At 36.6% G+C, this 25,865-nt stretch overlaps 1 protein-coding gene across 1 annotated transcript; it reads right to left on the minus strand.

Moving 5' to 3' along the window:
- On the minus strand, nucleotides 1-25,865 carry TMEM181 (transmembrane protein 181). Its single transcript, XM_026077097.1, has 17 exons — nucleotides 25,822-25,865; nucleotides 22,009-22,112; nucleotides 17,263-17,318; nucleotides 15,825-15,915; nucleotides 15,143-15,261; nucleotides 13,925-14,044; nucleotides 11,943-12,023; nucleotides 10,861-10,960; nucleotides 10,010-10,140; nucleotides 9,281-9,372; nucleotides 8,122-8,179; nucleotides 7,306-7,408; nucleotides 7,156-7,207; nucleotides 6,428-6,510; nucleotides 5,241-5,330; nucleotides 3,668-3,734; nucleotides 1-2,688 (listed from the first exon to the last, which is right to left on the minus strand). Exons 1-17 carry the CDS (start codon nucleotides 25,824-25,826, stop codon nucleotides 2,610-2,612), a joined length of 1,431 nt encoding a protein of 476 aa, XP_025932882.1. The 5' UTR covers nucleotides 25,827-25,865; the 3' UTR covers nucleotides 1-2,609.

Here is a 25,865-nt window from a genome sequence, read left to right on the forward strand (position 1 = left end):
ATGAAATAGGCTGAGAACAGCTTAGAAAAAAAATCGTCATCTCAAGGTTAGATTAAAAATGCTTTCTTCATTTAATGAAATCCCAAAACATGACACTATATTTTGGGGTTTAATTGTAACAACTAGCTCAGACTGTGATAAGAAACATTAGTACACTTTGCACATTTGTCAAATAAAACATTTTATCTATTCAAAACAATTTAGAATAGAGCCAAAGAGATCTGAATACGTCAGGATCATGTAGATCTTGATTTCTGAAAACCTAATTCCTGTACCTACTGTTACTCCAATGGAAGTCAAAGGGATTTGGGGTACATGAAGGTCATCCAGTTGGCTCCCAAGTCTGACTGCAAATTCAAACAGCTGTACACCCTAAGACAGTCATCTGGGGAAAAATAAAAATGAGAATGGGTTCTCCTTTTTTAGGATAAAAAGATCATCTCTCCTACTTGTTAAAAAAAAAAAAAAAGTCTAAAAGGAAATGGTAGGGGTAGAGCTTATCACAGTTCACCAAAAAAACAACCTAACTTGAAACACCTCTTTAATTTTTTCCCATGTGTTCTAAAACTAACACCTACTAACTAAGAAATTAAAGGAGAAAGCCTTCTTCTTTTCCAGCAGTCTCCTTACTTTATCCATATGATAGTACTTTGGCTTCTACCAAATAAATTATTCTTGATACGTAAGTTTTAACTTCCAAACACCCTTGAAAAATTTCACAGCTCTGTGTAATTTCAGAAAGTTTTCACATACACACACAGTAAGTATCTTACCACAGTCATCTTCAACAGAACACTGATTTAATCTGAACTATTTTTACGACAGCAAGGATGCAACTACATGAAGCAGTTCCTCTGGTCCTCTGTAAGCAAGCTGCACTCCTGTGAAGTCTCCCCTCAGTGATCTTGAACAGGTACCAAGACACTGTATGCAACTCCAGTTGCAATAACTGGAATGGTCTAGAACAGGTGTAGCTTAAATGCAGAACAAGTCTATACTTTTTTCCCCCAGTATGATCCAGTATATCTAGTAGGACTTCACTGCACTCTTATGCTTAAACTAGTTCAATTATGAGCACAATTCCCTAGTGTAAGCCAGTATTACTGTCTAATGCTTTTGCCATTGCTCCTTCATATCACTGTCATTGCTTTTTAGAGTCTTCTATACGGCAGCAAGGCAGAGAAATTTTACAAGACTATATAGCAATTATAAATCCATGAAAAGAGAGACTTTCAGACAGGTCAAGTACAAAGTATACAAAGTAGTTAGAAATGAACAGCATTCACTTAAATATAGAATTGAATGGTGGTGTGGGAGACTAGGAAAAAAAAAAATTTTTGAAATAGAGGAGCAGCAGCATTGTAGTAGGAATACTGAATTCCCATGTAACTGTCCCAGCGCAGACTGGAATACAGATAATCACAAAATATACTAGTAAAAATATCTACCTGTATAGGTAGCAATTGTGGTATGCCTAAGGAAAAAGTAGTTGAAGTATGCACAGAACATGCTCAAAAGCCAACTCTTACGCAAGTTCAACACATGAGTAGTCGTGATTGTTCCTAGAACGTAGATTAACTGCCCTGTTAACACTCACAACTACATGGAAAATCCTGATGTAGAAAAAGCCTCTAAAAATGAAATGTTAAGAAATATGCAACTCTGCTTCTCTATGAAACTTTATACTGTATACTTTGTAAGTGTAACAATCTTCTCCACAATACAGAAAAATGAGACTAAATAGTACTGTGCTTCCTTCTGAGATTTGCTGCTGCCTAGATAGTTTCATTTGAAAGGGTTGTTTGGGAAGGGGGCAGGGGAGGGAAACACTTTTGTTGTGGTGGTAAAGCATGTTAAACCTATACTACACAAATTATTTCGCACTACTAAGTCTATATTTTGGCTCAGTAGAACTTGACTATTTGCACATATCTTGCACTTAAAACACATCTGACAAACATATTTAAATTAACTCAAAGGTTTTAAATCAATATTGCTTCTTCAAAGGAGAAATGGAAAGCTTGTGTTTTCTTACATTTCTAAAAATAATAGTAATAATAATAATTAAAAATAAAAATAAAAAAAAAACCTAAAGCACATCATTCCCTGCCTCCAGCTCAAATGAGTAATTTAGAAAAGGGAAAGGAAAAGAGGCACTTAGCACAGCCATGGACAATATTCAAAGGAGCTAGCACAAGTGCAAGAGATTAAAGACAGTACGCTGTATGTAATCCTTAAAAAAAAAAACAAAAAACAAACACACACACACACACACAGAGCAAGGAAGCAATTTTAAAATCAACATATAATCATTGCCACCTCTAAATGGAAACAGACTTGAAGATTTTAGTCCACAAACATCCTGCTATCAGAGATTTTATAAGACTTGTAAAAATATTTGGTTTCTTTAAATTTCCTCCACAACCCTTTCAAGCATTCTTTTTTCGGTTTTAACTCCGTAAACAGAAATAGAAGTGGGATGTCATTCCTGGGAGACAGCGTTCAGATGACAACAACAGGCTGTAAAAAAGCCAAGAAAATGGTCCATCCAGGAAAACTTAAAAAGTTGCTTTGATCCCAGCTGAGCAAGTCTGTCCACATTTAATCAATCAATCACTGTCTGATTCTTCTTTATACTTGGCTCTAATAGCTTGGCCATTCTGAAGTGGCATTTCTTCATAGTCACTCCTGTGAAAGAGAGCTTTTTTAGAAGTTCTGATTGTGGTGATGAGTTACTCAGTCTAAAACAAACAGGAAAGCTCTAAGAATACACTGGGGCATCGGATTATTTGGGTAAGAACCCTGCATCTGTTTTGCTTCCTTGTTAAGGATTCAAACAAAATATGTGACTGCTTTTCAGAGGAAGATCCATGATAAAAGTTACTTCGGTAGCTACAGTAGCTTCAGTACTACTTGTCAGTAGTGGCTTCTTTACATTACAAGAGAAGCAAGCTGGTACCACCACTACTCATCAAACTACACAAAGGCAACTTACCTCAGACAATGCATATAGCTAGTCTATGCACAAACTTAATCAGGTCACTTCAGTATTATCCCTATCCTCACTGTTACAGCCACTTCAGTATCCTTGGGTAAGAGGTGAAACCATCAAAATGAATTTGTTCAGTGTCTAGCACAGAAACACCTGATCTGGATGAGGTTTTAAGTGCTACTATAATTCTCATATCACAAACTCGTACACAAATCCAGAAAGTTTTGCTAGATTCCATTATTCCTGTTTCAGTAAGTGATGGCACTTAAGAAGAGCCATTTTCCTTCTCTGCAGCAATGGCTGTTTTATACATGATCTGCCTTTTTGCTAACTCCCACCTGACTCCTGCAGTCCTTCCTGACTTAAAAGCAAGTCCTCCCCCTTCACATCTTCTGCTGCCTTCACTCCATATCCTGCCAGTATCCTAATATTTACCTACTTGTTTGTATCAGTGCCATGCCAACCCTTTTTAGAAACCAAAAAAGAAAAACCAAAATGGCACGCATTCTCATTGCATTTCAGTTCCAGAATAAGGCTATGCTTTTGTTCTTTAGGCACACTACTTTCACTAACAATCTACAAAGCCCTCAGTTGTTTAATGAATGCAAAAAAAAAAAAAAAATTACAAAAACAACACGCTAGAAATAACTCTCTGTAGGTATTTTGTGATCTTACCCATAAATCACATCATCATCTGAATCATTCAGCATAGAAAAAGCAGGATTGTCTTTCAATTGTGATTCTGGAAAAATACAAACAAGGGTTAATTTAGCTCATTTCATTTATAAACCTACATTTATAAACCTAGCCAAAGCAACAGACTCAACAGCTTCTAAGACAGCCGTGACTACAATCCAACATCCAAACTAGAATTCTCTCCTTTAAACTCTTTACTCTTCAACCACAACACAATGGTTTTTCTTAAGACTGAAGGAGATGACATAACTCTCTCTTCATATTTTCAGACAGATATGCTTCACATTATATAAGCAGATTTCCTCCTATATGCAATTTTTAATGTCCATATTATTTCAACCTGCACTTCAGAATAATGAAGTCAAGATACCCTTATTTGAAAAGTGTAGACTTCATGATCCTTGTGGTTATTCCTAAGCTACAAAAATAGTAGATCAAAGTTGTATGTAAGTTAGTGACTAGCCAATTATTTTTCATCTTTGTAATAGGTGAAGGAAGGACTTGTAACTTTATGATGAGATGAAAGGAAGCACATATTGTCCATTGGAAATTTATGACAATTCCCTCTACCTGCTATAAGGCCTTCACTCCTGGCATAATCTGTTGCTGCTTAGCTACAGTTCATAATTGTATACAAGTAAAATATGATCCGGTAATTTGACACAAACATCTTTTTACTGGCAGCTTTTTACTTCAGATCTTCTATGTACTAATACTTCTTTCAATTCAGCTAAAAAAATTTATCCTCATCCAGCCATTTGTCTCATCCTTCCTAAGGGAAAAATTACATCTTTCTGTAATAGTTCCATTCATCTCAATTTTAGAAAGCTTAGAGTGAAATAACCAGCTCCACAATTTAGCGCCTTCCTCCTGCATACTCCCCAGTATATTTTGAACTCCATATTTAAAGTAGAAAACAGACTCAGTATAAATACTTATTTTACAGAATCTTTATCTGTAAAAGAGGGATAATACTGTATAAACAGCACATGAATCAGATTTACACCTTTTACTTAGGAAGACAAAAAACACAAGTGCCACAGATTCATCCCTTTATCTCCCTCTCCCCAGAGAGTTCCCCAAAATTCCCCATGGAGGACTGTGTGCTCCCTTTATCTCTCTTCCCATATTAGAGATCATCTTCATTCCTATTTTTCCATCTCTGTATTATCTATCTCAGAGTCAAGTTTGTCAGTATACCAATACATTAACCTTGTTGTTAGAATAAAGTACGAGTGAAGTATTGTTACTCTTTAAGGGTTACCTGTGAGTCATTTCAAAAGTTACAGCATTATATACAAACATCACATTGGCTGTAAGCTTCATCAAAGAGCATAAGAATTCTAGTATAGCTGATTAGTTGTATACATGCTATGCGTTCTTTTAAGCATCCAATACTAAACTGCTCAGAAGCAGTGCAGCTTCTCCTTTATGTTAATACAAAGCAAACTGAAAGAGTAATGAGACAACCAAAATATGATGATGTTACACACTATCTGCTAACATGCCAGCTCTTGTCATGCGAGTTTGACAGACAACTGCTTACACTTACCATATAGCGCATTCTTTGAGGGGGAATACACAAAGGCTAACGTGTAGAGATAAAAGTTCAATAAACCATAAAATGATAAGAATTCTGCTGGTAATAATTGTCAAGGATATTGCTCAATATAGCTCCATACATATTAACTTTTAAAACAAGACATAAACCATAGGTAAGCTGTTTCAATGGAAAGATGTCAGTTAAAGTCTGAGAACATGAAAGGCTAAATAAAATTGTATTTTTTAAACTGAATGGTAACTAATGCGCCCAAGCTATTCTGAGGTAAAGCTCACACTGAAGACAAAGCTTTAATTTTACCGCAAGTATTATTTGCTGAGATAAGGTCTATTCTTGGTAGAGTGCATGATAAAATTAAAGAGTTTTGCCTCCATTGCTGAAAGAAAGCCGAGCTAGTGAGAAGTTGGGGGGGGCTGCCTTTTTTTTTTTTTTTTTTTTTTTTAAAGAAAAGTATTTGATTGGCATAGCAGTTGAGAAGGAAGGAGAAAGGACTATCTAGACATAGAACTCTAAAGATGGGTTCTTGCCTTCAATTTGGGAAAACGCTAAAGGCTTTAAATACTGGTTTGTACTAGCTCCCAACACATATCTAAACTTATCGGTAACAGAAGCAGTTGCAGTCACACAGACACTTTCAGAAAGTAGAATGAATTAGGATCTTATAGTCAGGATCCAGAAATACAGGCATCAGAAACAGTCTCTCTCAAGTCATTCAAATTCTATGCTATGACCTCTTACCCACAGACTAGCAACAATACACAAATACACCTTCAGTGATTTCTAAACTAATAGTTTCTCAAGTATTTTGGTATGCATGCCAATTGATAGGTATACAGCAAACTGAATTCAGGCAGCAATCAAATATAATAACATTTTTCACTATAACTTGTTAAAATAACTTGAATGTATGCATATCTAGGCCTTCATTCCTTTAAAAGAGTATCAATTGCAGTTATGAAGTAAGCACATTAGACTGAAACTGTCTCAGCTGATAATCCTTAAGAATAGCCAGTAGAAAATGACAACGTGAAAATTCCATCAGGAGTTGAACTTCAAAAGTCCACCTGGAAAGCAAAGGTCTCAGTCCCTAGATACACCATCTTTAATCATCATCTTTAAAACAAACAAACAAAACCCCACAGATTAATATTCCTCTCTGAGCAATATCACAAGGATATAATTCTGATAATGAGTCGACAGTTCAGCAACAAAGTTGTCCTGTAGAACTTGTGCTCCGAAGCGTAGATAGAGTATAACAATGCTGTGGAAAAATTTAAAGACACAGTATGCCTATATGTTTTAAACTGCAACATTGAAATAGTAGTTTGATAGAACAGTATATGAGAAAGTAATTATGTTAACATGACATGCATTTATTTTAAGACACATTTGTTTTCATAGTTCTAAAATAAGAATGATTTTTTTTTTAATTAAAATTCAGTAATCAACTGAGGAAAGGGAAAGAAACATGTTTACTTTTCTTGGATTTCAACCACTGCAGACAATTCAAGAGACAACAGCAATTTGAAATAACAGCTTGAGGCAGGGGAGACAAACGCTAACCATAATCTAAAAACCTTATTCTAAGCTTCCGCCAGGAAGCTTAGAAAACTCCAAAGGAAATGAATAGTGCACTGCAGACCTCTCCGCAGTACAGAAAACATCACTGCTTGAGTGAATTTCCAAATCTTGCAACATATTACTATGGTAATGGATTTAATATAAAGCTAGCTCTAAAAGCCTCAAAAATGGTTCAAAAATTAAGAAATGTTCACCATAGCTCTCATATTAAAAAGCCATTCCTGACTTTCACTGACAATTTTATTATCAACAAAATGTATTCAAAGCCCTGAAAAAAAAGTTATAAAAATTACAGTTCTGAGAAATGTACTTTGAAAAACCTTACCTAATGACAAGCACTACAAAGGTTAATGCAGTCAGAAATTTTAACCTGAGATCTGAAAAAAAATTGAGAAAAGTTGTTATTTGAGAGTTTACACCTATGGCTGGAAGAAAAAAGCCTGTTCGGAGTAGAATCAAAGGAAATACTCCTTACCAACATAAGGCATGTTACGAAGTTCTGAACATGCCCTTACTATCAGGAACAAAAGGTAGAGAACATATGTGGTTGCCACCACAAGGAAGAAGATTTTCATTCCCTATGAAAAGAATATTACTTTTTGTTATTTAACAAGATTTGGCCTATTCCTTCTTTCTTCATAATACCCTACCAATAGAAATCATTATTTCCCAAACACAATATGAAATTTTCTTCAGGGAAACTAGGCCCATGAAAGGAGGTAGAAAATGAGGATGGCTGTAGTTTTTGGGGAACAGGGAATGTAAAGAAAGGATGTTTAATAGCAGAGGTCATTTTGCTCACTGAGTTCACAATGAGCTGAATCTCAGTGTTTGTCTAAAAACATAGCTCCTGAGATGATACATGAAGCTGTATAAATCAGATCTTCCCCTACAGCAAGAAAAGCAGAAATTTACTAGGACAGAGGATCTTGGCAAGAATAGAGATGTACAAACTGACTTAACAAGAGGCTTAAAAAACTGTCTTTCAGTCCCAAGAGTCATGAATCCCTGACTATACTTCTGCTGCTGAGCCTCCAGATGCCCAAGGTTATTGGAAGACAGTTTACTGTTCTCACTGGGATGGAGCTCAATAAGGCACACTATGTAAGCCAGTGTGTGATATAAAGCAAAATGGAAACATTTCAAGTACCCTCATCACAATAAGACCACCTGGCCAGCATTGGTATTCTCTAGAATGAGCTTTATATTTTAACAGAAGAACAAAACCCTCTTCCTTGTATTACCTAACTACATATAACAACTTAATAGCAGGAAAACATTTCCGACTTACCTGGAAGTTACCTGTGTCAACCCTGTATTGGTATGTAGGATCATGTACTTCATTAACACTAGAAAAGATTCAAAATGAAAAAGTGGTACTTACATCATTACAAAACACAAGGTCAAAAAAAAAAGTTTACTGACCAAGAAACCCCCTAACAAACAAGAGGTTTCACGTTATTATACAAAGTTTATAACTAAAGGTTTTGTCTGTGTAAATTGGTGCAATGCCATTAATTCCAACAGAGCCATGACAATTTACATTACATGACATCCTCCTCCTTCTCAAACCCCACTTTTCAAAGAATATAGAGGATCTGGGTTGTCAGCAGCTCTCGTCTCCCTACTTACTTTTTAGAAGTTGCATAATCTTATAAATTCCTACAAGCCTTTGGGATTTAGCATTTGAAGTTCATCCTTGGTGATAAGATTATCCTTAAGCAAAAACTGCAGTATAAGCCCTTCCCTCATACCAATTCTGCTGGTGGGGCAATAGCACCAGAATTTCCTGCAACTGCACTGCTTTCAACGATGAACAATGGCATGGAGAAGGCTAGGAGATTTCTTCCTTTGAAGAAATAAAATAAGAGGCAAACAGTTGAGACTAGCACGGTTTCAAAATCTACAAATGTACCAAAATTGAGATAGTTTTCTGGGTGGGAAATACTGCTCCCTTTATGTTAACACATCAGACTGCAGGAGGAGAGAAAAATTAAGCAAAACAGAGCTACTGAGTTTTGAGAAGAAATAGCATAGCTTGGCTAAGCAATATCAATACCAAACACACAGGCTGAACAGCTGAGAAAGTTTCATCAAACTGTGTCATAACTAACTGCAGAGAAACTGTTGCTTGGAACATTAAAAGCTAATTGGGACATAGTGCTGGAGGGTGTATTATAGGGAGCCAGAACATATTGATAAAGTGGTGTTTTCTATCTCTCACTCCGATTTATAGAATTAGGTACTACTAAATCATCCATGGAGAATTCTGTTTTCAGGTCAGTCACAATTTGCAAAATGGAAAGAGATAAGAACTTGAGCACTGTAATTTATCCATTCCTAAATCATAATCAAAGTGTTAAGAGACAAATACTACTAATTATAAACAATTTTCTAATTCTTGAATACTTTCAGCTCATTACCTTTGTACTAAATTTTAAATTACTTACGTTTGCCATATTCCTAATGTAACAGAGGCCAGCCACAATAGTCCAACAATAAAGAATTTGGGCAGATAGAAAGTCAAGCACTTCCTTTCCCCCTGTTAAGATGACAGTAGAGTGGTTAAGGAATGAACCCACATTTGAAATTTGATTCATTCTTGACACAATGAAATAACTATTTTCTTTGTTTCTTGTTTCATTCAACTAGATCAAGAGACTTGCCCTCTATATTTTCAGCCTGCACAGATTATTAGAGAATACATAAAACTCTGTAATCATTTGTGTTAAATTTAAGATACAGCAGATTTCAGGCATCCTACTGATAAGGTCTCACCTATTTCATTGATACTGCAGCTATAGGAACATGCTCCAGAATTCATATTTTTCTTATGCAATATTTTAAAGTGGTTAGAAAGCAAACTACCACTATATACAACAACAAAACCCTTTAAGCAAGAACAAAGCATAATGGCATCTTTATTCTGCAATATGTCTTGCAATATTTTAGAGTGAACTGTCCCATCTATCTCATTCAGGCATAGTAGCGTCAAGACAATCTATTTCACCATGGATCATTTTAATCCCAAAGCCTCATGTGTCGCATTGTATTTTGAGCATAGAATAAATGTCAGCTTTTCTTTTTAATCAGGTTTTAATTTTGTCACCTTTTCAGAGAACTGAAAAATAAGTAGTGTTTTCCCAGCAAATACTAGTTAGATACTGTTGCACCCCTACCTGCACTCTTATACCGTGGTAGACACAAAGCCAGAACAACAACAACGCACACAGGAACAGTGACTGGAATAGATCATCCAGCATTCCAGGAAACCAGCTGTTCACCAAAAAAGAAAGGGGGAAAAATGGATCTGTAACAGAATAAGAAAAACAGTTTAACAGAGGGGGAAAAAGCAATCTTTTCCATTATGAAGTAAAGCAGAATCCATCTTCAGAGAAATAAATAACCAGGTTCTTCAAATTACACCAATAAGTGAAATTGAAGTTTGCTGTATCTTAAAGCAATTTACAAAGGAAATGAAGCATCTAGCAGCAATACTCTAAAATGGTTGCCAAGGTTTCCAGAAGAGTGCATGTTTTATCAGATCTTCTGCTAAACTGCTGTTCTTGGTGATGACCTAAAAAATTTACCATAGCATGACTGAAAGCCAAATATTCTTTTAATACTGCTAGACAGCACTAGAATTTGATGTGGTTTACAAGGCAGACTAAAAGCAGTTTCCATTTTTAACTAAAGCATGAGTATCTGAAAAATGAAGAAGTAAGGTTTATTAGGTAAATATGCAGCAATTGCATCTACATGTCATTATACAAAAGTTTCAGTATGGTTGCAGCCACTTATTTTACTGAGAGTTTTAAAGAAACAGAATTGACATTTTGATCACTGACAAGAATGAAATCCACCTAATGATTATGCCTTTGAATTTGATACACTTAAAGTGTTGATTTTTTTTAGTGAAGTTTTCTGAAGTCTTATAAACAGCTGCTTACAAGTTGAAGGCCAAGCTGCTTTTTTTTTTTTTTTTTTAAATAAAAAAGGAGCTTTCATAAAAATGCCAGGATACAAGTACCATTGTAAAGTAGCAGGAGGGGAAGAAGGATGGACATCCATTTCTGTTCAATACCCCAGTCTCTCATGGAAAATTTTCGTAGAGAATGTGCAAACAGACACTATAAAACAAAAAACCCAATTTTATAAAGGAAAGAAAACAGCCTTAATRGTTTTAATCAGAGTAAAGAAATACCATAGCACATTGCAAACTACTTCAAGAGGTCTTTGGTACTGAGGACACTGTAAAACAGGAGCCATGTCTCTAAGCTTCTACTTCTGCCCCCATTTTGCTGGCTTACGCCCGTGTAAATTACTTATTCTCTCAGGCAACCTCAAAAGGAAACCAGCTACTACTGGGCAAATCAGCACTGTGTGAAAAATGCTGCCTAATTACTGCTCACACACCATCAACAACTTCTGCCTAAACTGACCCATTAAGAAAAAAAGATTCTATACCACGTTCACAGTTGCTTGATATGAGTGACATCACATATGTGAGAAAAATACCATGCAAGTGTTAAGTGCTTTAGCTCCTTTATTCTGAAACTCTCTGTTCTAGTTTTTGTGTTGTTTGTTTTTCCAAAATGCTTCTTTTTCATGGGCAAAATCGGGTCAGAGGTGATTAATCATAGAGTAATTTACGTTGGAAGGGACTCTGGAGGTCATCTGGTCCAACCCCCCAACTCAAAGCCATGCCAGCTTTGAAGTTAGATCAAGGTCATATTCAACTGAGTTTTGATCATCTTCAAAGATGGAAAGCCCACAAACACTCAGGGCAACCTGTTCCCGTGTCCGAGTACCTGCGCTACAAAATTTTTTTTTCTAACCTCTAATCAGAATTTCCTTTGTTTGAGCAAAATTCTTTGTGTTCAATTCAAAATCAGAGTTTAGAAAAACAAGCCTTCCCCATTTGTCCTGTTTTCCTAATGCCCTTTAATACCACTTGCAAAAACAAAGGCAGCACCAGAATAAGCATCTTTACAAACATTGTTTGCACACATTCAGTGATATCTTAACTCTACGGCCAGGGGTTAAGTTACTAAACACAGCATTAAAAAGAAATGTCATCAGCTGCCTACACAGAAGGAAACAAAATCTTACCGTGACCATGAAAGTAAGAACTACAAACACAAATCGGAACCAGATTTCCACCTGTGAAAAATTTGGATTGTAGGTCTTCCACTACAAGAAAACAGAAAAAAATAGCCCACGAACAATATTAGTTCTTGATGTCATACACAACCTGTCAAAACAGTTCTTGCAGATACTGAAAGGTTTTCTTGGTTTTCAAAGTTTAAAAGTACAATTAAATTCCACCATGTCACCAGGGAAAGATGAAGACAAAATCATAATCATTTTCCCCCAAGTTAAAGCTTGTTCTGAAAAATATAGGACTACCCAACGAAGAGATAACTAAAGCAGCATAACATCCTTCCTTCTTTTTTACCTGCAATTTTGTAGCATACTTAATGTGCTGTCATATGTTAAAGCACTTATCAGGACAAAGAGGATGTTTTTCATTGGTTTTAATCTCATGTTAATTCAAAGTCTGAATTCCAATAGTTAACTAAACCCAGTATGTTCCTTTTTACTTCAAAGGTCAGATGCATAAATTGATTATGAAGAAGCTGATACGGTAGGCATGCTTCCTGTAATGAACATGTTTTCTTAAAGCTTGTTCTCTTGTTTTGGGGGGGGGGGGGGGGGGGGGAATGGGAAATCAAGTAAAGGAAAAACAAATGAGCTAATGAGAAATAATGATTTTTTCATAGGTAATGCAGAAAATGCTCCTTTTTCTCCTCTAATTGTTATGAGTGTGGAAATATTAATTTTAACACATCAGTTTGCATAAACTCTGCTCTGCTGATGGTTTATCTTATATCCTGCATGCTTCTCTTTTGAAACCACTTCTGAAAAGTATAAGCCCTGGTACAACCTATGCTTTGCCATCTGACAAGAAGCTTTACCTCACTATGTAATTAGTCTGTTGACTTCTGTCTGGTGTTTTTAAACTGTAAAGTTAGAATGAAAATTATATATATAGAATCCCCTTATACACTAGCCAATCTGTGATTTCAGCTGGGATCACTACAAACCATTGTAATAATAAAGTAAATCAATAACTCTACTTGCTGTGGGCAAGCAGGGCTTTGGATTTGGTATTTTTTGTTTTTGCATGCAAATCTGCCTTAAAGGTAGCCTATAAAGCAAGATGACAAACCGAACCACTAAATGCTCCAACACTTCACCCTGCTTAAAATCTGGGACTAAGCAAAGGGTTTGAGAGTCTTTTTTTTTTAATATAGCTTATTATTAATAATGTGCTTTATACACAAGAGTATTGTAAATATTAATATACAGAGAGTCCACTCAGCATATTAAAAAAAAACCCACTTTTTCTTTACAGTAATATTCTTGCTTGTTGCTTTCTACCTGCTCTGACACACAGAATGCTACTTAGAGATGCAAGTTAACATAGTAACCCATATTGTAAATTCAGCTTAGTTCCATTTTCTCCTAATGCAAATGTTTCTAAACTTCTTTCTGGAGTCACTCAGCACACACTGGCAAAGCAAATATTTTGTAAACATTCATTAGTGCCGTGAACTGAGCTAGTTATTTCATTAAGGATTGCCTGCTTATTTTAGCTGAATAAGCATTTTTTTGTTCTTCATAAGCACAGTCAAAAATTTTTTTCATTTGCTTTTGAGTTCATTAAATCTTTCTAGCCCATGCTTTTGAAAAGTCTGGAGAAATCATGCTAATTCAGATAGAGCAACTGGAAAGGCTTAAAAAGATACCACGCTTTAGAGAGCCGACACTTTTATAAGCAAATGCAGAAAACCAGATGTTCTAGCCTAGCTTGCCTACTCTTAATTATCTTCCAGGAATTAAACTAAAATTATGTGTCCCAGCAAACAGCATTAGCTGTTCTGAAAGAAAAATCTTTCCCCATAGTGTTAGGCAAATTGACCTTATTAACAGTAAATGCTACAATAGCTCTGACATTAGCAGTGATAGGAAATTTAATTATGATGCATCTTTATGTTTCATCTTCAAAAACAAGATAACTTTATACTTACTGTGAAAGTAATATTCTGGATAGTATAAGTTAACTTATTTAGATCTTCAAAGTTAACAAATATGTTGTACTGAGTGTAATTCAGGTAGCCAAGGTGAGCAACAATGATTTCAGTACATTTCTGTGAACACACACAATGAAGAATAGCATGTAACAGCCTTCAATTTATTTCACAATATGCACTGGTAGTATAGGCTGAAAATTTTGTTTTTAAATGGTCAGATATGGATGATACTTATTACCTGTCTCACCAATCTTGATCAGTCAGAACACTTACTCAAACAAGCCCTGTAGATACAGTATTCCTTCAAAGATATCAAATAAAGCAGAAGAAATCAACAAAGTGAGTCAGCAGGATCAAAGTTTGAACCAATAAATAAGACTAACTTTTCACTAAAACTGGCAAAAGAAACTGTCTGCAGCTCTGGGGAGGATCTGGATAATTCTATCAGTCAAACTCTAGGTCACCAGATGGTGAGATGGAGCAATCTCGTACTAATTCTTTTTTTTTTTTTTTTTTCCTTAAAGTTAGCATACGGAAAGGGAAAACCCAAGTATATTAGTCTTTTGCTGCATGCAATTAAATCTAAAGAAACACTGAGTTCTCTAATTTCTGTAGATTTTATATATAAAAAAGTCCCAAACACTTGATTCATGATATATGCTTACCAGAAAAAACTTAAGCTATGCCCTTCCTAAGGGATTTGAATCAAGTTTAAAAATTTCAGTTAAAATTATACTAGAAACTCAAAACTTTAAACATTTTCTCTCAGATAGAAAGAAAATTGGCTTTTTCAGAACACAGATTCTAGAGGATTTCAGCCAGACACTCTGCTAGGTGTTGGCTGAGAATTCTTCTCTCCCCTGGAGCCCAATACCCAATCTTCCACTACAATACCCCTTACTGCAATACCGCTAATCTGTTAAACTGACTACGCAGCACACACTGCTTGGCTGGCAGAGAGCGAGGCTAACAAGAAACAAGAGGTAATACACACGAGTCACGTAAGGCAACAATAATAATAATAAAAAAAAAGTAGGTAAATATCTGGCTCAGGATTACTAGCACAGTTGCTATCATAAACGAAACCTTACTCCAGCTCTTCCTTGAGATCTCCTCATCAGATACATGCTTCTCAATTGTGATGTCACATAACATGCACACGAAGTTTTAAAAGAAAAAGCTCTGCATCAGAATTTTGTTTAAAAAGGCACATACTTGTGCACAGTTGAGTAATCTTGTCCGGTTGTGAACTTGATTATTAACATATGGCGTGCTTCCATCCTTCACCACCCCAAGCACTTTGACAGTCATAGTAACATTCTTTTTGAGGGATACTGTAATTAAAGAGAAAATATTAAGCTATTGCTACATGCATATATGAAATCTCAAATAGAGTTCAAAACATATAAAATGTCAAAAGATTACTGGAAGTTATTCAGTTATACTTTACTGGAGTGGGAAAAAAAGAAATCATACTTCTTATTCATATATTCAGGCAGTAAGTCACAAATGCCTGGACTGAATCTTGACAGATTAACAATTTCTGATACAATATTTCTCAAATATTTATAGTCATTTTATTGCATAATTAATATTATTATAATCTACACATCTAATAGTCACAAAAAGGCAGGAACAGAGACACAGATTCTCCATATACTATTGTTTTCACAGAAATAACAAACAACTTATTCCATACACCTGCTGCCTCCAAGCCTCAAGACTAGTTCTGTCCATGTCTTTACGGGGGGCAGGGGATAGAAAGGGAGAGACTATTTCAGAGGAAAAACCCAGCAACCACAGCATCACATACGTGACAGACGCATGAAATTACAGATATTGTATATGTAATTAGGTTACTACAGCTGTTTTCTGAAAAACTAGGTAAGATTCTCACCATCATGCTGATCCAGCTCAACTACACAGGTCAGCCACAGTTGCTGATTGTAAGTAGACAGTGGTGGTGAACTTAAATTAAATGGCTTCAGCTGTAAAACAAACAAACACACACACACAAACCCCACAAGGTTATCACCAGTCATTCTGTTACATCATACATCTGGATATGTAACGCATCGTACAGCTATGTGTGACAACCTTTTGGGGAGTAGATTTAATACATGCTACTGTGTTGACAGTATGAATAACACTCCAACTAACTTAATTACTTTAAATTTAATAAGTCTTTCAGAGAAGTAGTTCAAACAGCATACATCTTTGGCACAGCACTGAATTCAGGAAAGGTATGAGTACTTAAAGCACATAAAAGCAGCAGCAAAAAAATGTAGAGATAAAAACACAAAATCCTGAGACTTAGCCTGAAAATATAAAAAATTATTTTTAGCACGCTATGTGAAGAGTTAGATTTCTGGCCCTCAAACTGCTTCACAGTTTAAAACCTTTACAACTCTAAGTATGAAAATGGCAGCTAATTTTCCACTAGGTTTTCTAAAAATTCTATATTAATTTCAAAATCATTGAAGATACCATTAACAGATAAAACCTACATGCAGGAAAGACTTCTTATTTGATATAAAAAACAGATTTTTTTTTAAATCCACCCAAAATACATTACCAATCTAAACATATACATGTGACTAACAGACACATCAAAAAAAAAAAAAAAGTCAGTGCATTTAAAGAAACTATACTCCCAAAAAAATTTCAGTAATTTTCACCAAAATTACTTTAGATATGAGGTTGACAGTGAAGAGCTAGGCAGAAATAGAGACAGAAGAACTGAGAACCAAAATGAAAGCTTAATATGAAGGCTTTCAAGGAAATGAATATGAAGGTTCGTGTTAGGAAGCTGGATCTCACTGTCTTGGTCACCTGACAGAGAACAATTCACATGAAAAAGAAACATTCCTTCCTAGCTGACAGAAAGAAAAATCAGAGGAAGGTGATTATCAGTTGTCACCGAGAGCATTGTTTTTCCATTTCTGCTCTTAATTTCTCTTTCTAGGCCTTTACAAGAATCCGCATCGTGCACTCACTAGGGAATCCTATCAACACTCAGTGTTACTTTATCAGGAATTACTGTGAATAAATGTCATCCCATCATGAAATTCCCTGCCTCACCTGCCCACCAGTGACCTGCTCACAGAAGACTAGAAATTGCTGTGGTGTCACTCCTGAAACACCACAGTGGTCGTAAAAATATCACACGTTCTACTTCAAGTTGGAAAGCACCATGTAGCCCAGTAGTACTCCATTAAAAATCTAACTGCCTAAAATAATCTTAAAGCAGGAGGGTGATGGGGAGGGGGCAATGTTTAACAAATGTCACAAAATAAAGTCATTCATGTAATCCAACAATACATATTAACTCTTACCTTCAGGCTGTTATTTAAGTCAGTTCTTGCTACGGAAGTTTCAATTACATTAGGACCTATACGATATAGAAGAGGGGAAAAAAAGGAATATTGAAATATATTACTCATAAGTAACAATATAAATACAGTATTTCAAAAGATTGGACAAAATAGTTACGAAGCATCCCTGGGAGGCAGGTAAATAATAGCCCACTTTGCCAATGTTTAAGCTGAGAGGTAAGTCACTTAGACATATAAATATCTTAATAACCTTGGCCTGGTTCTTCCTCCTTACCTAATTTCCTTTAAGCATTTCTGCCATAGTGTTTCTGAGCATGATTACACAGTTTACATATATTATAAATCAAAAACTCTAGGTCAGAAACCCTGCATGCCTGCTCTAAACTACTACACCAAACCACTGGGTATTTTTCTCATGTTAAGGTATGGATACACTGCAGTCATGAAAGTACTCAGCCATAGAAAAGCTAGCTAAGCACCAATAGCACCGTTGGTACAGTAGCCTGAAGCTCAACAAAGGGCTGGAAAACACACCTGAAAAAACAGCATATTAGATTGCACTGAACTCCCAAGTTGCTATGACCAAACTGCTACCGTTACCTGATATACTTAGCTAATAATGTTCATATTGCATTGTGTTCACTGCTGAGATGCTAGGGAAAAAGCATCCCACTGTATCTGAGCGCATGACACTAGTGTCTTTTTTGTGTATCTGTAGAGTACTTGCTTGTATAATCACAATAACAGTACTTTGTGGCAAGCGCTGGATTTTGATCATATTGGTCTGTTCAAGCAAAATTACCTACATGTCTGTTTAGGACAGTTCTCAGACTACTCAGATTGGGCCCTCCTTTTCTACAGGAAAGTGTGTGTGTGTGTGTGTGTGCGCGCGTATATGTGTGTATATATATATATATATACACACATACACACATATACATACACACATATATATTCACATAAATAAATATTAATTGCATAAAAGTTCTATAAAGAATTTCTCTTAAAACACACACTCCATTTAGTCAATGGAGTTTCATGTTCAATTATTGTGGCAGATGTTCAGTTCACTCCCAGACTTTTCATCCAGCTACTCCTCCAGTCATTCTGGATACAGTAACACTTCACAAAAACTAATCAAATGCATCTGTCTGCCCACACCCTGCCTCTAATTCTGTATGCAATAATAGGGGAACCATAGAGTCATAATTTATGTTGGAAGAGACCCTAGAGGTTATCTAGTCCAACCCCCTGCTCAAAATAGGTTTAATTGGATCAAGCTGCTCAAGGCTGTGTCCAGTCAAGTCCTGAACACCTCCAAGGACGGAGATTCCCACAACCTCACTGGGCAATCTGTTCCAGTATTTAACCATCTTCATGGCAAAAATTTTTTTCCTAATATCTAACTGGAATTTCCAATGTTCCAACTTGCTTTTGTTGCCTCTTGTCCTATCACTGCACACCTCTAAAAGGAGTCTAGCTCCATCTTCTCTATATCCTCCAGTAAGGCAGTTGTAGACAGCAATAAGGTCTCCCCTTTGCCTTCTTAAGTATGCAAGAACACATGGCACTTGGGAGAAGAGGTAAAGCGGAGGGCCATGGAGGAAATATACTCCAAGTAGGAACATAGGTGGGACACATATGTGTGTATTTGGGTCATCTAGAGGCTTCCCAATCACAGTTATATTTCCCTACCCAAATGGTTTCTCCCCTTACTTATTTGGTCTGGCAACTTAATCTAATTTATTAACCCTCAAAATAATTACTGTTTCAGCCACAAACTTGTTATTAAAAAAAAAATGCAAGAAAACCAATTATTCAAAAAGACCATGGAGTTCTAAGTTAATATGAAGAAACAACGGAAAGGAAGGGAGTTTAAAAACAAGCAACATGGACTCATTCTAGGCAAGAAGTATTTTTGGTTAGCTGTCATGACAGCTCTAAACACTAAACAGCTATAAACAGTCTAAACAGCGTTGCTTGGGATTCTATAAGCACTCTAACTCTTTTCAGCTCTCAAGCACATACAAAACTGCCCAGATTGTTATTTGGAAAGCTCTTTTTTGTTTTAAAAGCAGAGTGACATTTCAATTAGTGGCCACAGTTGATATGTCATTATATTCCAGTAATTAAGTGTTAACAAAAACAATAAAGAATGATCCTTTTTAGAGATTTTTTTTTTTTACTAGAAGATATTAAAAAATACTGGAGCAGAATAGTCATAATCCCAGTTTTTAAAAACAGCAAACAAAAAATTAATGAGGTTCTACAGCGGTAACTGCTGCTTTTCTAACAGACAATATATTAAAGCTTTTTAAAGCAACAGACCAAAAGGATGTACATTATTAAAAAACAGTGATTAAATAACACTGCTGTTTTCCTTTTGGTCTTGCCAAGTCAACAGAACCATACCTGAAAGCAAACAACCACGCTAAGTCAGTGAACAGAAAAACTACGCTCAGGTACAGAAAACAAGCTCCGCATCTTGTATTTTCCTTGGACTTGTCTCAAGATGCCCAAAGATTGCATGGGCATACAGAGAAAAGGGAAAGAGAGTAAGCGCAACTTGCAAAAAAAAGTTCTGCACCTGTCCTGAGTTACAAGAACTGGAGAGCAACAGCTACCTCAGATTAAACCATCTTCTCTCAGATGAGAGGTAAGGCCTCTGCTAGGCTTCCCAAACTGCAGATAGAGATGCTGAGTATGGGGAATGGCATATACAAGTAGCACAGCAGACATGAATGTATCTTCCCGCTTTTTCATTTACTTAGTGGGTTTGGTGAGTTTTACTCAGACTGCACCCTGTAACGAGTGAATACTGTTTTGGGAGCACCCCTCCCTCTATTCACAGGAAGCAGGAAGCTGTCAACAAAACCCATGAAAAACATCACAGTTTAAGTGTTCACTGGTTCTCCTCCCAAGGTAAACAGCATTCTTTTAAAAATAATTAAGCTCTAACAATGAACTGCATCCCTGCTCTGTCAGCAAAGCTATCCAGCAAACCAGTCTGCTGAGGACAAGTATCCCACAGCAGTGCCAGTTCCTGAAGGGAATGGCAATGAGTACTGGACCCCAGCACAGAACAGACAACCGAGCATGGCTTACCGCAGCCAAGTCCCCTACAACAAGGGCACCGGGGCATCACATCAGTGCACAGGCAGACACAACGCGGCACACCACTAAGAGCTCGCTTTCAAGGATTACTACTCACTAGGAATAAAACACTCAGTTTTCTCTTCCAGGAACACTGCTCTTTGCCCCGTCTCAAATCAAAATGTTTGTCACATTCTTGCAACTGTCAATACACAAGAATCATATATAAACACAAAACTGCAAGTATGGCTCACTTTTTAAGCCAAATAGGAAATGACACTAAATTAAGTCATTCTGGTTTTTTGCTTAATCATTCATGTAAGACGTGATTTTATAAATGTATTTACGTAATATTGTAGGGGCCAAGTAATGCCCTTCAGCGTCATTAGACAAGTCACAGGCATATCAGTATTTTATTTTTATGAACTGGAAAACAGTCTGTTTTGACCTTAGGCTTCTACTATAAATCAAACAGCAGAAAAGAAAGGTCCTATTTTGTGGATAGATTTTATTATTTAATGCTATTATGAAGAGTGTACTGCCTATGAGGCATGGAGGGACATGAAAACCCAAACAGCTGCCTCAAATTAACCATCGCTTCTTTCCAAGGCAGGCAGGAAAGGTTGAGTCACAGGACTCTGCGGGCCATCTCATTCTAAAGGGAAGCGTAGGATGGGGTACAGGTAGAGACAACTCTACGGGTAGAGACAACCCTAGGGACACTCAAGAGAGCTGTCAGAGAGTGACACAGGAGAAAACCCTGGTTAAGGGGGAAATAATTAGTAAATTCGGGAGAGATGATAAAGTCTTAAAATTATGCCCAAAGCAGGGGAGGAAGGAGTTGCTTAATGAGTACAACCATTCCCTCCCTTCCCCTCTCCCTGCCTGCCCACTTTACCTCTGTGATGACAAAGCTACCCTGATGCACCAGGCAATGCTCTAGTGAAAGTGAGTGTGCTGACTTCTTTTTCAAGTGCCTTTTGGACCTGGAAAAGTTCTCTGGCATGAAATACAGAAGGCTTTTCATACTCTCAATCTGCCTAATGACACTCTGCATCTTTGTAGACCAAACTTCCACAAATATCTCTGGTCTCCAGGATAAGTACCCAGCCACTAATGGTGCTCAGTCTTCCATATTATTTCATGACTCTCTCAGAGGTCTTCAAAACTAGAGAATTAATTTCATGTATGTTCAACAACAGAAGTTCATATTTTTACATTACTAAAATATTTTATATTTCTGTGGCACTTATCACCCAAAATTTGTAAGACTTTACAAACAATCATCAACTTCCTCAGAGCAAAACAAGTATTAGCAGCACCATTTTACAGATTGACACACAAATAAGAAAATTAATGTAGCAGTCTGGTGAAAAATTATGTTACCATGAAGCTTTTCTCTTTTACTTTAGTTACTCTCCCCTGCAAAGCAGTTGCAAATACCAAATCTGTGTAGGTAGTACTTCTCTGAAAGAATGAGACAGAAGAAACAGTCACCCCTCCCTGTAAATACCAGATGTAGATTTACAGCAATACCTCCTCAGAGATCTCAGGGGCACTAAGCTCATTAGCATCTAAGTACCTCTGTAAATACCAACACATTTAGACAAAGCAAACAAAAACTTAATCTTTTAAAAAAGACAACATCCTTACCTGCTATTCCTATGAAGACTGTCAAACCAAAACAAACAAAGAATACTACAAAGACCAGGACAAAATGGCGTTTGGACAGTGTATATAATCGCATTGGTGCCAGCCTACAGGAAGCAAAAGAAAGCACAGAATAAGCTGTAAGTCATATTTCTAAAGAAAGAGAGGAAAAAAAAAGAAGCCCCATTCACCATTCTTTCCTCCACGAAGAATATTAAACCAATGTCTGTGATAATGTATAACACCAAGAAGAATCGATAATAATACTGTTTTATAGACAATTGTAACTTTATAGACACTGTAATAACAATTACTTAGGATAAGAAGACATAGGTATGTGCACACGCATCTCCAGATGCATGAATTTTGCACATTCATTTTATGCTAGTGTTTTCTATTGTCCTAAGACTCGAGTGAGAAGAAACATTTCCTAACTCGGAGGAAGAAAAAAAAAAGTTTTATTTTTAGTTCCTGTGTTAGTAATTTAAATATCCGAGATACCATGTCTGTTACAGTGACAGCTTAACCTAAGGGGATTGACAACACTGTAATAACTCAGTTACCTGCACATGACCTTACTTAGTTTTCTACACCCCAAAGGTAAACTTCATCCCTATAGGAACTTCCCCTACAGGAACACTCCTAAGAAGGAATAGAGCAGAACTTCAGACCAGCTAGTTGTGCAAGCTCAGGCTCTGAATCCATGGCTGAGCTCTCCCACAGCTTGGGAAAAAGAAACTTGAACTTAAGTTTATTATTAGCCACTTAAATAGAAAAACATACAAAGCAATGACTTCTCCTCCACAATTGGTTGGTGTGTAAATACCAGCCCACCTTCAATTAACATTAGGTTAAAGACAAAATAAAGGAGAAAAGTACTGAAATAACTGACTGCATTCTCTTGGAAGCGGGTAACTTCCAGTCCTATTAGCATAAGGGAAATATGACTAAAGAAAAATCCTGTATGTCATATCCCTTCTCTACCATCTTTGTTAAATGAACAGTTTAAAAAAGCACACAGACAAACCCTGTGTTTCAAAATACATCTAACACTTAGCTTTGAGTTGTGTCAGAATTCTGTCACCATAAAGTTAATTTTCTACTGCTGTACTAGCAGGTACGATTATTAGAAAGATGCACTGTTTATACAGTAAAGCTGTAGGTTTTGGGCATGGTGGTGGTGTTTTCTAATGAAATTGTAGAAATAAAATAAATGCACCATCATGGAAAGAAATGAAAGCTTAAGACTTTAAAACTAGGGACAATGTTCCCTTTCAGCTTAGAACAGCATTTCTTGACAGTGCTGCTCTTACTGGTCTACCATCACATTAATTAAGAAGTGCAGGAAAGGTGGTGGAACCCTTTCCATGAGCCCAGCTCGTAGTCTGGGACCATGGACCCATGGACCCTGCAAGCCTGCTAAGGAGCTCTTATAAGTAAGGGAGATAACTCACTTTAAAAGATTAAATAATCATCTCAATTTTAAGAATCTAGATTCTTTACGAACAAAACACTACTGAAATAATGACGTTAATTCTTTACTGTAGAGTTTGACATATCCTAATCTTAATTTAACTCAGGTGGTGGGAAAGAGAGAAAAAACAGTACAAAGAACTGCAAGTAAGTAACTGTACACATTACAAGTTTGCGCAAACTGGCTTTACAGGACTCTTGCGATAGCACCTGCAAACACAGTTCAACTTTCCTTGCCACATGCCATTATACTGAACAAAACACCCGCAAAAGTCTAAGTCGTCAGAATAGCTGATTATACAGGAAAAAAGAGAAGTTATACATGAAATTATCACAATCACAAATATGAACAGCACAGAATATGTTTTTGATCTCAGCTGCATCATGCAAATGTGACAAATATGATTTTAAGTTGACTTTGAAAAAATCCCAACTAATAGAGACATTTCAAACCAGGACATGTCTGCGCAATTTTTGCAGGGATTTAGTTACACTACATTGGTTAAACCAATATTTAGCACCTCAGTCTTGATGCACTTAAACCACTTCAAAGCTATTCTATCTGCACTAGTATTAAAAAAGGGCATTTTCCTATCTGTAATGCTCCAAGAATTCCTTCAATTCCATAAATGATCTGATATTTCTTGTCTACTTAAGAACTCCATTCATGGAATATTATCTCAAGTTACACAAATACTAATTTAACAAGTAAATGCTTGATATATAAAAATGTTGATATGCCTAAATTAAAGTTCAAGTGGATACCAACCCACACGCAGTTCACAGAAGAGCACCCACTGAAAACTACTCAGCACATAGAAACCAGGTCTGGACTGGAAAGTCCATGAGTTGAGAACAGCTGAAAACTGGAAGTGAGTCATATACAGAGAGGGAAGAACCCCAGAAGCATCCCATCTGCTTATGCTGTTCTTACAGCTTACATCTGAGCATCCACTTAGCAGCTACAATCTGATGCAGGATATTTCTGATTTGCTATGCACGTTCTTGTGCTCTTTTGATAAGCTTCCTATTCCATGTTTCTGTGAGAGATTTCAAAATGTATAATGTGAACATGAGAAGCAGCCTCATCTCCACAGTCCTTACAGAAAAGCCAGTGGAGCTTGCTCAGTAACAGTTACAGGACTGGCTTTACAGCAATAGGCAATTATCACCTCTTAAGCCACAGCACAGATGCGCTTGCAGGCTTTCGAAGAAACACACTCCAGACACTGGCCCTTTCTTCAGTCTAAACCACCTCTGGATGGCACAACAGCTAGTAGTCAAAATGGCTTGGTGCGTGTATCAATACCGCTGTGGCAGGTAAGAACAGTCATGCTGGTAGTTTCCAAGGAGAGGAAACTGCCCAGAATAGGGATATACTGATCTTCTCCCTTCTTTTATACTGATACTCTGATACTTCTGAAGTCTCTGTTAAGGCACTGATTGTATGAATGTGCTACTTTACAGGTCAATAAGGCAACGTGGATCTGTCCAGAAGAACTTAAACGACAAAAGAACAGGGTGAGGAGAAAACAGGTGAAATAGCACATACTAGGAACAGAACGTTTCTTGAGAGAGTCCATCTACAAGATTTACAAGACTAGATTAAGGTAAATGCTGAAAAGGAGACACAGGATTTGTTCAGAGAGCTGAATATGGGCAATTAGAGAGCCTCAGACTCAGTTCTCATCTTTCTTAGGCTGTTTTATCAGAAGCTATCACAATTTGGTGCTCATATCTCTATTACCAGCACTCAAAAATTTTATCACAAATCACAAAGTCTAAGGTCTGGAGTGGGGGGGAATCTTTAGAACTCTAGTCCTTGGGATCTTATAACAGAAGAACTTCAGCTCTCAAAAAGGGAAAAAAATCCATTGATTTCTGGCCCTTAAAGTTTGAAAATACGAACTTCTAAACATGAAACAGCCAGACACAAAATAACTGAAACACAGAAGACAAACTATTTACATTTTATTTCTTCATTTCTCACAGCTGAGTGCAATGTTCAAGCAGACTGGATACACCAAAGTAAACATATCAAAATCACAAAAAAAWAATCTTCTGAAAAAGTCACATCTACTAGCAAGACAGATTTCAGAAAGAAAGGGAAGAAGTAAATGAAGTATTAGTAACTAAGATTAAGAGTTTAGGTTGAAAAAAATTGATCCAAACAAAACACTGTAGGAAGCGAAGTAAATATGACAAGTCAGACTCACAGAACATTTTTAGGGGGGTTCAGATAACTTAAAACTCACAGACAAATATTAACCTATGTCGGATCTGATCAAAGTACTGCACCTGTGGATTAAATTTCTATGTGATCAGCCAGAATAATTGCAGTACCTCATTCTCCAAACTGCTTTGCGAATCCATGATCATGTAACAAG

Source organism: Apteryx rowi, unplaced genomic scaffold, assembly GCF_003343035.1.
Source record: "Apteryx rowi isolate R43461 unplaced genomic scaffold, aptRow1 scaffold_448, whole genome shotgun sequence".
NCBI classification, from domain to species: Eukaryota; Metazoa; Chordata; class Aves; order Apterygiformes; family Apterygidae; genus Apteryx; species Apteryx rowi.